The sequence below is a fragment of the Myotis davidii genome, unplaced genomic scaffold, assembly GCF_000327345.1.
Source record: "Myotis davidii unplaced genomic scaffold, ASM32734v1 scaffold148, whole genome shotgun sequence".
Classification (NCBI taxonomy): Eukaryota; Metazoa; Chordata; class Mammalia; order Chiroptera; family Vespertilionidae; genus Myotis; species Myotis davidii.
The window spans coordinates 3,654,095-3,666,088 of record NW_006299479.1 but is presented as its reverse complement, the minus strand read 5'-3'; the positions used below and the strand labels follow the sequence as shown (position 1 = coordinate 3,666,088).

The 11,994-nt window shown below is 43.1% G+C and overlaps 2 protein-coding genes across 3 annotated transcripts in view; one reads left to right on the top strand and one right to left on the bottom strand.

Moving 5' to 3' along the window:
- FEZ1 (fasciculation and elongation protein zeta 1) overlaps positions 1-11,994 on the bottom strand; it is an 81,283-nt gene that overhangs the window by 66,912 nt on the left and 2,377 nt on the right. For both annotated transcript variants that reach the window (XM_015571347.1, XM_006775064.2), the window contains exon 2: positions 1,547-1,596. The gene's annotated coding sequence lies outside the window, so the exon portion shown is untranslated. The remainder of the gene's footprint in view (positions 1-1,546; positions 1,597-11,994) is intronic.
- On the top strand, positions 2,472-11,036 carry EI24 (etoposide induced 2.4). The gene is made up of 10 exons (XM_006775067.2): positions 2,472-2,584; positions 4,140-4,285; positions 4,997-5,057; positions 5,897-5,963; positions 6,480-6,604; positions 6,888-7,007; positions 7,352-7,463; positions 8,152-8,263; positions 8,676-8,750; positions 10,033-11,036. The coding sequence occupies exons 1-10, from the start codon at positions 2,543-2,545 to the stop codon at positions 10,193-10,195; spliced, it is 1,023 nt and encodes a 340-aa protein (XP_006775130.1). The 5' UTR covers positions 2,472-2,542; the 3' UTR covers positions 10,196-11,036.

Sequence of the window (11,994 nt, the reverse complement as noted above, 5' to 3'; positions counted from 1 at the left end):
TTTCAGTGGGAATCGCCGAGGACTCCGGGAGCCGCCACCGGGCGGACCTGGAGCCAGTCCAGGGGCCGGCGAGGAGCCGGGCGCTCACCTTTCCTGCACCTGCAGCGGGTCTGCCCGCCTCCTGCGTTCCGCACTTGGGCTTCGTGTCTCTGCAGATGCCTCCTAAGTTCTAATGACTGCGAGGCACTGAGTGGCCAGGGAGGGGTATTTCCAGGATTACGAGACATTTTGTCCATGGAATGCTCGGGGTAAACAACAGTCCTCCGGAGTCAAAGGTCCGACCGAGGGTGGAACACCGGGGCTTTCAAGTTTGCCGTAGTCCATCCCGGTGCTGTCGCCTTGGGTTAGCCATTCATCTTTGGAGACTCAGTTTCCCCGTCTGTAACATGATGTGGACCCGTTGCACTTTCCCTCCTTCCTGGTGAGTTGGAGGGTCCCCCACTGCGCTCTTCAGTCTCTGTGGGCTCTCAGATTGTGGCAGGTTCCTTTTCTCCACGCCTCAGCTTTTTTTGTCAAACCGGTAAATCCCAAATATTCCCGAGGGAAGGCTGCTAGGATCTCCGCATAAAATGTGGAGTGACCTATCTTTCAAAGGCCACAGTTGGTCAGTAGGTAACCTGCCCCTCGGTGCATGCAGAAGCCAGGTGTTAATGGCCATGGTTCAGATAACAGAGCTGTTCTACTGGCCTGGGATTGACCTGCCTCAGGCTCTCTGCCCTGCGAGGGATCCAGGCTCAATATGTGGCTAGCTCACTTTGGAGTGCGATTATGTTCATAAAGAAGTTTTTTTATTTTCATGTTATTGCACTTAAACACATGAAGATTTTAATACCCTTAATATATAGATTAGTAAGTAGCTGGTTCGGAGTGGATTCATGCTAGTCTTTCCAAACCAGGGTCTTTCTTGTGTGTCATCATTGAGCATTCTACTACTCACCCGGCACTGAGTTGTCTTTCACGCTGAGATGGTTTTCTGTTTGTTTTCAAGTGGGAGTGAGCATTAGGAGAAGTTTCTTGCCCTGGAAACCTCTCTACCTGAAGGGAGTGCGTCTGTAGGATTTGCCCCAAGGAGCAGATGGTTCAGATGGTGTGCGAGTTACCTTCTTCCTGCTGTTACATTCCCTGCTCTTTCAGTTCTGGGTGGCATTAGTCCAGTTGGGTCAAGAAGGTACAGTTTGGTGAGGTGGTTTTAGGTCAGGGAAAGTGTGCTTACGTTTTGAAATTTGAGGTTTATATAAGCGGCCTGTATGAGCTATCTCTTAAATTGAGAATACCTTAGGTTGGTTTAATTAGGATTGAGAAGTGTTTTTGTTTTTGTTTTTAATCCTCACTTGAGGATATTTTTCCCATTGCTTTTTCAGAGAGAGTAGAAGGGAGGGAGGGGGAGAGTTGAACCTGCGACCCTTAGGTGCATGGGCTGATGCTCTAACCATTGAGCACACTGGCCAGGGCTAGAATCCCAATTTCTTAATAAAATTTTTGAAAATGGGTTTTATCGTTCACCTTAATGACATTAAGTGGGAACACAAATTTGAAGAATACTTACAGATATGAGCTTTCAAGTTCTTTAATTTTGAAGCTAGATTTGTTGTTTACCTGAGAAATAAAATGGGAAAGTTGTAGTGAGTTAAAGAATATTTGTACGCGTGAACTTTTTTTGGCCTAGTGTAAATAAAATCCACTGTGTCTCGCATGTTTATTAAAATTGCACTTTTATATGCATATATTTAAAATTGGAAAGCATATGGAGGCCCCTTTTGGAGGTCTTGGTGGGAAATTTCACATCACACCTTAAACTTAACTGTGTGCCGGGGGGCCTTGCGCATGAAGTGCATATTTAGTAAATTTTGCTAGAACTTTCATCTTGCTCTTGTACTTTCATTCAAGTGTTAGAGGTTATACACCAAGCATACCTATAGCTTCAAGGGATATTGGAATATGTGTGGGGGCAGTTAGGGACATCAAAGTCCGGTGAGGAGATTACTGGTCCCAGAGCCATTTACCCCTGTAAAAGTGAAATTAAATTAAATTAAAAAATAATTTATCCATTGCAGATTTCATTAGTTGCAGGGATAACCTTACTTAGCTCACTGTCCTAGTATCTAAGGGCTAGAACAGTGATGGCAAACCTATGACATGCGTGTCAGAGGTGACACGCGAACTCATTTTTTTTTTGGTTGATTTTTCTTTGTTAAATGGCATTCAAATATATAAAATAAATATCAACAATATAAGTCTTTGTTTTACTATGGTTGCAAATATCAAAAAATTTCTATATGTGACACGGCACCAGGGTTAAGTTAGGGTTTTTCAAAATGCTGACACACTGAGCTCAAAAGGTTCGCCATCACTGGGCTAGAATCTACTGGACTCCTATTAGAGATGCAAGTATATGGAAAATGGCATCATGCAGAAATGTACATGAAGTTACTTATCTTTAAATATTTTTCTCCCATTATATCTGTTTTCAGGTTCTTCATGATGAAAGATTTTGGGGTGCTTCTCTCTCCTCTGTATAGTTGGTAGTTTGGGTGGTGAAGATATGGCTGACAGTGTCAAAACCTTTCTCCAGGACCTTGCCAGGGTGAGTACATCAAGCCATCCCGTGACCCTTTTGCTGTAGGAACTGACTAGGAAATCCTTTCGGTATTCATAGTTGTTGGGTCCTTCACATAGAGGTTTTCATCCTAATCTACTCTACTCAAGAGATAGGTATTCCCCTAGCTTGCAGAAGCTTGGTAGACCTTCCTGGTGTCTATAGCATGAAAATCCTGGTCAGCTTGGGTCCAGAGGGCCCCCTCCCCCCCGCCCCATTTTTTAACTTTATTTTGGGATAATTTTAGACTTACAGAAAAGTTGCCAGATAGTAGAGTCCCCCCTGTATCCGTCACTAGGTTCTGCTAATGTTAGCATCTCCTGTAACCATGACACACTGGTCAAAACTAAGCAATGAACATTGGTTACATTACTGTTATGTAAACTACTACATTTGGATTTACTACATTAGAGACCCCCCATTTTATAAGGTACAGATGATGAAACTCTAGGTAAATGTCCCATAAAGATCTGCTTAGAACCTAGTCACCCAGATTTCCAATGGCACAAAATTCTCTTAGAGTGGATGTCTGAGGTCTAATGTCCTAGTTGTGGCCCCTCTAGCTCTATTCCTAGGAGCAGGAGAGAGGCCAGTTCTGATGGGGGCGGGGAGTTCGAGTTCAAAGAGAAATTGAAGGAGTATCTTGGAAGGGCTAAAGAGACTCTATGCAATGTGATCTACTTTTAATACCTTTACCTCCTTGTGTGATAAAATTTCAACCCTGGATCAGTTCTGCATTGTACACTTTACATGTTTGTCTGCCCCATGAGCTGTAAGTGTCTTAGGTGGGGATCCTGTCATCATCCTCGTACATACTAGGCCCTCAGCCATTTGAACTCTACTATCTGGAATATTTAAACTATTGTGGAAGATTTAGAAATTAAAAGCAAAATAAGACTAAAAATTACTCGTAGGTAAATGATCAGGTGCACACTGTGCCAGTTTATGGTGCTATCAGTTGGTAGTCCATAAACTTGCCCGTGTCTCTGTATCCTGGTGATTATCTCCAACATTTATTTTGGCTAATAGCAATGGGTGAAAATGCCATCCTTAAATCCAGGCTCACCATTGCTGCCAGATTGCCTTTTTGTGCTGCTGCTTCAGAAGTCCGGTACCCCAACGCTACCACTCTACTTTGGACATAAAAGTGTTGTGGCAGTTAATTAAACTATAATTTTTGTTGTTGTTTACTTGTATACTCTTCCTGCTATGTTTCTTGATCATTTCCATATGGCCCATGTCTAGCTCACTGGAGATGCTTGGTATGTGGGTGACCCTGTTTGATGTATAATAGTAAATCTAGCAAAATATTAATCTGGTGAATCTGGAGGAAAGGGTATTAAGAAGTTTTCCATTCTTGCATCTCGTCTACAAATTGGAATTATTTCAAAATAAATAAAAAAAATCATTCCCGGAAGCCATGTAGCAAAATAAATAGTGGTTTCCACTATGATATCACTTTCCTGCATATAAGTAAGTATTCCCTGGTCCATCATTTTCCCTCTTTAAAAATAGTACTCTTGTATTATACTCGTGTCTGTAGGGAATCAAAGACTCCATCTGGGGAATTTGTACCATCTCAAAGCTCGATGCTCGAATTCAGCAAAAGAGAGAGGAGCAGCGTCGGAGAAGGGCAAGCAGTGTCCTGGCGCAAAGGAGAGCCCAGAGCATAGAGAGGAAGCAAGAGAGGTAAGGAGTGAAGGCCGGTGTCGGAAATGTCTGAGCCCCCTTCCAAGGGAAGGCGCTTCAGGACATGACTGCTCCTCAGCATACAATTGAGACCCTGTGAGGTGACTTAGAGTTTTAGTAGCGCCCCATTGCTTCTTGTACTCTCTCCCCCCAGAACACGATGTTATTCTCCCCCATCCACCTACATTGATTTAAACTAGGGTCTAGCAGTCATCTTGCTCACATGTCATGGTGCTTGTTTTTTGTTTGTTTTTTAATCAGAACGATGACTAGAGAACCACAAAAGAATTATTTGGATTGATGGGTACTTCTAGGAGAGCCTATGTGGATTTACTTATTGGTAGAACTCCAGACATCCTCTTTTAATCTTCTTCGGTCTTGGATTTTATTTTATTTTATTTTAAAATATATTTTATTGATTTGACTGGAATCGAACCCGGGACCCTTCAGTCCGCAGGCCGACGCGCCATCCACTAAGCCAAACCGGTTTTGGCCGGTCTTGGATTTTAGAAAGTAAATTTTTTGTTTGAGAAAAGCTGCTTCTCTAGAAATATTTTTGGTCTTTTCTTATTGACTCACATTAGAACATTGGGAGAACAACAGATGCTGGAAAATTAATACCAACAAAAGATATAAAATGGGGAGCTACTGAATGACAGTATGAAAATGGCCTATCTGCCTTGTAAGCTAAATACATGTGTTCTTTTCCAGTGAGCCACGTATCGTTAGTAGAATTTTCCAATGCTGCGCTTGGAATGGCGGAGTATTCTGGGTAAGTTCTTTTTCCTTAAATTCTAGGTGCCTTTTTCCCATCTTCGGATTGTTGCTGTTAATAGTTCTCTTCTGTTTTCTTTAAACTGAGACAATTAGCTTTTACCAGCTGACACATGCGTAAGACCATAACTTAGGATTCTGTGCAACGAGTGCTTTTATGCTCACTCAGAGAACACCTGTATGTAAATAAAGGGCTATTCCTAAAATAAGTTTTTTAAATTACTTATTCACGTTTTAATGTTGTTATTGGTTAGTAATTTCTCTTGACATTGTCTGGACATTTTGGCTAAAAGCATCTTGTGGGATCGGAGGGAAATGACAGGTGGATGAGGACAAGGGTCTCCCCTCATCTGGTTATAGCGATCTGTTAGAATTGGTATCTATTGAAACCCACACCAGAAAAGATGGCCTGCAATTAAGTGAGAAGCAACCCAGGCTTAGGTGAAATTTGAATACTTCAAAAAACAGGTAGTTAAATATTTCCTTAGACTTGGAATTCGATGTAATTTGTTCCCTTAATTTAAACATTTCACAGATGTTTCCAGGTGTTAACTTTAATAAAACATTACTATGCACTTAGTCTGTGCCTTTATTTTGTCCTGTATACAGTCTGAAATGTTCTTCTCTGCCCCCAAAGTTTTACTGTTTTTATAGGCAGTATTAGGTTTGTACCTCTTAGATGGAGATTGGGATTAGAAATGGGTCCAGTTTTGGTGCTGCTCAGGCCTTCTGATTTATAAAGTCACCTCCATCTGGAAAAATAATCGCACTGACACTTGGAACTCTTTCTTTTGAAGAAGGGTTTTTAATATTTACCTTCTTGCTTCTTTCCTTTAGTTCAGTCTCCTCTTGTTTTATCGGGTGTTTATTCCTGTACTTCAGTCAGTAACTGCCCAGATTATTGGTAAGTATGGTGCTGTCTGCCTGGGATAGAGGTAGGAGATTTTTTCCTGTCTCCCTCAGTCTATGGAGCTCTTTCTGTGTACCAGGAGCTTGGGATGTTTTTAACCCAAACCTCTCAACAGCCCTTTGAGTGGGTATTGTTATAGATGTCATTTCACGGGTGAGGAAACGAAAGTTAGTTACCAAGGTTAAATCATTAGTAAATGGCAGAGCTGGGATTTGAGCTCAGATGGTTTCCTGCATCTTACTTACTGTTAATCACTGTGACATCTCAGTCACCACCAGGTAAGCAGGTTTGTCTCAAGGCAAGCAGCACATAGCTGTGGCTACCTGAACTGGAGTTGTGGCCAGAATCTGGCGTTTGCAAAGAATAAAACTATCTGAAAAAGGCATCGTTTGTGCTGCAAAAAAACAAAGATATGTGTGGGGTCGGGGTGGGGAGGAACAGTCACGATTAGGGGCTCCATATCTGGTTTTCCATTTCTCCAGTTAAACGAACTCTTTTCCCCTTTCATAGGTGATCCGTCTCTACATGGAGATGTTTGGTCATGGCTGGAATTCTTCCTCACGTCCATTTTCAGTGCTCTTTGGGTGCTCCCCCTGTTTGTGCTGAGCAAAGTGGTGAATGCCATTTGGTTCCAAGTAGGTCCAGGGCGGAATGGAGGCTGGGTCCTGTGGCACGAGGGTGGACAGGTGGCAGATTATAGCCTGCGAAGTGAGTGGCCTTGTAGGGAGCCACACACAGGCTTCCTTGGTCACACAGCCAGTGGGTGGCATTCATGCTCCTGTAAAATGAAATTACTGTGTCGGGCCAACAGAACTTTTCTCACCTGGCAGGTCCAAGGGAAGATCAGTGGCCTTAGCTTTGGGATGGATATTGGGGCCATTTCGTTCCTGGTTGGGTGAGCTACTTTCTCTGTTACAGGATATAGCTGACCTGGCATTCGAGGTATCAGGGCGGAAGCCTCACCCATTCCCTAGTGTTAGCAAAATCATTGCTGACATGCTCTTCAACCTTCTGCTGCAGGCTCTTTTCCTCATCCAGGTGAGACTGGGCACATGCACAGCTTTCAAAATAAAGGCTCACTAGAGGGAAGTTTACACAGACGGGGTACTGCATTTACCCTGGGGCTGAAATGCTTTATGTGAGGTAATGATTTTTAAATAAGCTTTTTACAGAAACAACTAGGGAATTTAAAAATCACAGAATAAGAAACATGAATTTACCTGCCCTTTCCTGCCACCTGGGCTTTCTCCACTCTCCTGCTCATCATAAATTTGAGAAGCAACTAAGTGGCTCTCGGGGCAGAGAGTAATGACTCAGTGGCAGGTGAACAGCGTTGGGTCTCTGAAACTTTGGAATTAAGATTTTCCATGTTTATTCTTCAGGGGATGTTTGTGAGTCTCTTTCCCATCCACCTTGTGGGTCAGCTGGTCAGTCTCCTGCACATGTCCCTTCTCTACTCACTGTACTGCTTTGAATATCGTTGGTTCAATAAAGGTAAGTCCATCTGAAGAAACTCAGAACTAAAACTTGGAAGCTCACCTTGGAAATGCTGCTGCTAAGCAGACTTCTTAAAACTTACCTAATGCTTAGGCCCCTTGGCAGCCCATCTTTGGAAGGAAGTAGCATCTTTGGCAAGAGATGCTACTTACCTTTGGCTTAACCCTTAACTTTGATGCTGGGGCGTACAGCAATGTAGCATTACCTTTACAGTGCTTAATGTGATGTAGCTCTGACTGAGCCATAAATGAGCAGAAGGCATTCTGAATTAGAGAAATTAATTTGATGTCAGTGCATTCAGATAATTTAGGGTATTTTAAAAGCCCTTGGCATATCTGTCTGGGTATGTATGGTTGAAAGAGGTAAATTTCTAGGAGATGGCTAACTTTTTATTTGATATCTTGCTTTGCTTAGGACTAATCTTGACAAAGGATGCTGGTGGTGTACTTCATAATTCCCTTAGCCTGCCAGCTTTGAAATTGTGATTATTGAATTGTAAAAACTTTGCCTCAGATCTTTATATCACATTTGGACAATGCTGAATTATGTGTTTTAGCTGTTTTCTAAATGGCAGACCTATATCCCAGACCTACATCCCAAACTCAAACCTCAAATTTGTCTCCTGTATTTAGTCGTTTTGAGAAAAGGAAGTAAGAATTTCAACTGTGTTGGCTCTTCGTTTTAGGAATTGAAATGCACCAGCGGTTGTCAAACATAGAGAGGAACTGGCCTTACTACTTCGGGTTTGGTTTACCTCTGGCTTTCCTCACAGCAATGCAGTCCTCATACATTATCAGGTGATTTGGCTGGAGGGCCTGGAGGGGGACTGGTACAGAGCTCCGCGCAGGGAGCATCGTCTGGACGCCTGGTTCTGTGCGAGGCATTCTTCATTCCTGTTGACTGTTAGGCTGCCCAGAGGACTTTGTCCTATGCATGTGTCAGTATTAACATCTAGTCTGCAGGACCTGCATGCCACATTTCATTTATGTTGCCTCCTGGAGCAGTGTTAAACATAGCCAGTGCTTAGAAAACCCTTTTTAAAAAAATTTTTTTTTTTTTAAATTTAAAGATGTGTTTCATTTAAGGGCTTATCAAGCCACAATGTTAGCACCAGACGCAAAGGAATTTTGGGCTTCTCACGTCTTGTCCAAAGTCATGGCTGTTATGAAGGTGACTAATTATTTTTCTTCTTCTTCTTTTTTTTTACAGTGGCTGCCTCTTCTCTATCCTCTTTCCTTTATTCATTATTAGCGCCAATGAAGCAAAGACCCCTGGCAAAGCTTAGTAAGTATTAGCCAGTACTAGTCAAGGTGTAGTACGTTGTTTTCTGTGTAAAGGATTGGGGTTATAATACCACAATTACTAGTATATGAATGAGACATTTTAAAAAAATAACCTCTTACATTGCTGGAAAACATTAATGTGCAGTTTAATAAGAGAAAAACACTTCTGGGATATATCCCAAAATTTTCCCCATGCATATATATGTACATGAATATGTTTTTAAAATTGATGCTATAATACATATTTTAAAAATTTAACAATTTACTGAATAAGGCACTTGTAAACACTGGTAACTATGTTCATTTTTGTAAGAATGGCCACCTTTTTAAAAAGGCATTAGGCCCATGTATCTGACTATAGGAGTTTAATGATAACTAGAGTCCTGATGCATGGAATCGTCCACTGGTGGGGCCCCTCAGCCTGGCCTGTGCCATCTTTCAATCCAGGACCCCTCAGGGGATGTAGTAGTGCTTGAAGCGGCAGGTGGCTAGGGAGGAAGCCAAGCCGGGCGCCATGCTGCGCCTGCTGCTGCCGCTGCCACCACTTCAGCTGCGGAGGTGCTCCCACTGTGGGAGCTCACTGACCACCAGGGGCAACTCCTGCATTGAGCGTCTGCCTCTGGTGGTCAGTGTGTGTCATAGTGACTGGTCAAATGGTCGTTTGGACATTTGGTCGCCTAGGCTTTTATATATATGGACGATAGTAAAACAGTATTTTAAAAGGAGTCTTTAGCAGTAATACTAGCACTCCAAAAGTTTTATCACTTCAAAGAAAAGCTCAGCCTTTGCTCAAGTTTGGTTACGTCAGTGAGGATACAATAATGTGAGATCTGTTTTGAGTTTTTGCTTATTCTTGCTGTCCAGCAATTGTTAAGTGTGAGTCTTAGTAGGAATTGACTTTGTCTGGAACTCTCTTGAAAATGAAACGCACACGCATATGATGTCTTCAGACGTAGCTTGAAGTTTGTGCCGTGAAATCAGTTATAGAAAAGCGCTTCTTGGTTCAGAGTTAATCTGAAATATAAATTTGTTTCCAATAAGTAAGCTTTGATACTTCAAATGGTGGTGAGTTCATTACACTTACGACAGTGGCAGGAACCAGTGCATTCTTTAGTTGCTGCCTGTTTAATCCATGTGTCCAATATCTGTACTGTGTCTGCTATCTGTACTTCCTTGATCAAATTTCACTTGTCGTATTTTCCATGTAATTTTAAAACTTAATGTAGTCAGATAATAATTCTGACCAGCTGGGGATCTCACAAGTTGGCTCTCTTGCCTTTTAGCCTTTTCCAGTTGCGCCTCTTCTCCTTGGTGGTTTTCTTAAGCAACAGACTCTTCCACAAGACGGTCTACCTGCAGTCCGCCCTGAGTAGCTCAACCTCTGCAGAGAAGTTCCCTTCGCCGCATTCGTCTCCTGCCAAACTGAAGGCTGCTGCAGGCCACTGAGTCACCTGCCATCCAGGCGGAAGGAGTGGGATTGGAAGGAAGCTGTGCAGTTCTTTCCTTGTTCACCACCCCCACCAGGGAAGGCAGGGCCCACTCTGCCAAGGGCCTTCTGAGGAACTGGGATTTTTGTCTCTGGTGCACGTAGGGCACAATCTCCCTGACACCAGTATGTGGACTTTTACCCCCTGTGAGTCTGAAAGGCCCACAGGTCTTTCTGCAGCTCTTTTCTAGCATTTGCCAGCCTCCCCTCGCCTGGACTGATTCGAATACTTTTTCTCCCCGTGCCATTCACCCTTCCACCTCCTCTTCCTGCCTTCCATCACCCTTGGATGAATGGGTTTTGTAATTCTAGCTTTTGTATTTTGTGGACCTGTTATTTTTGTTGTTTTTCTGTGAAGCACATACATTGGATGTGGGAGGTACAGGAGTGTCCGTTACTCCTGGCCACTCCCTTTATAGCCATCACTGTCTTGTTTCTTGTAACTCAGGTTAGATTTTGGTCTCTCTTGCTCCACTGCAAAAAATAAGCCTGAAGAGATGGGACAGGAGGAAAGACCTCACAGCCAGATCTGCTGGGTTTTGAGGAGTGGTTTTTCCTTCCCCTTGAAGGGGAAAAGCTCTTTTCACTGGTACATTTAAAGTTCCCCAGCCACAGGGAGGTACCAGTTTTGGACAAGTGCCACTGCAACACAGAATGCTCAGAGAACCTGAACTCTTCAACTCTGCAGGTCTGAAATTTACTGTCGGCCACTGTCGGGCCTGTCTGATGTTTCCAAGGGGATATTGGGTGCTGCAAATCGAAACTGAAGGGGTAAACTTATTAAAACCATTAAGCCTGTGATTGGTGTTTTTCTGTTATTTTAAAGGGACAAGTACTGGGGGAGGGGGCAGATGTCAAAACACTTGTACAATTTTAAAATGTCACAATTAAATGTGATTCGTTTCCCACAAGGTGTGGAATGGTTGAATTTATAAATCACATCAAGAAACATATTCATGGCCCTGACCCGTCTGGCTCAGTGGATAGAGTGTCGGCCTGTGGACTCAGGGGTCCCAGGTTGGATTCCGGTCAAGGGCATGTACCTTGGTTGTGGGCACATCCCCAGTGGGGGGTGTGCAGGAGGCAGCTGATGTTTCTCTCTCATCGATGTTTTTAACTCTCTGTCCCTCTCCCTTCCTCTCTGTAAAAAAATCAATACAATATACTAAAAAAAGAAAAGAAACGGCTGGATGAAGTTTGAGGGCACCGTGGTTGGCGTTGGAAATGGTAGTGCCAGGGGCAAAGGACGGGAAATGCAAGAGACTGTGTGAAAGAAGCACCTTGATAAGAAATAACATCTGAATGAGGGCCCAGGGCAGAGGGGAGGGGGCCCTCGCAGGTAGTGGTCAAGGGAAGCCTGACAGAGAAAGTGTCCTGAAAACGAAGTCCCATGAGCGAGTTGTTCTTGCAGAAAGTAGGGCATGCATTGAGGTGCTGAAATGCACATAAGTTGGATAAACTTTTGTATGCAGAATAAAAAAAATCCCAAGCAATTGCAAAGGCTATTAGAAACGCACTAATAATATCTCACTGTTGATATTTCATACTTTGAATTGACAACTGTTGTTATCGGTTTTTGAAAATCAGCCTGTATCACTCTGTTCACAGCACCCAACGCATGCGAGCAGAGCTGGATGCGCATTTGCCGGGATGTGGGAGGTGACCGGCAACTCCATGTAGTCTTTTTCATAGTTGGTTGCACTTGCGATTAACTACTAATGTTTGCAAGTAGGTGTCTTTCTCCAGTGACTTCATTCAA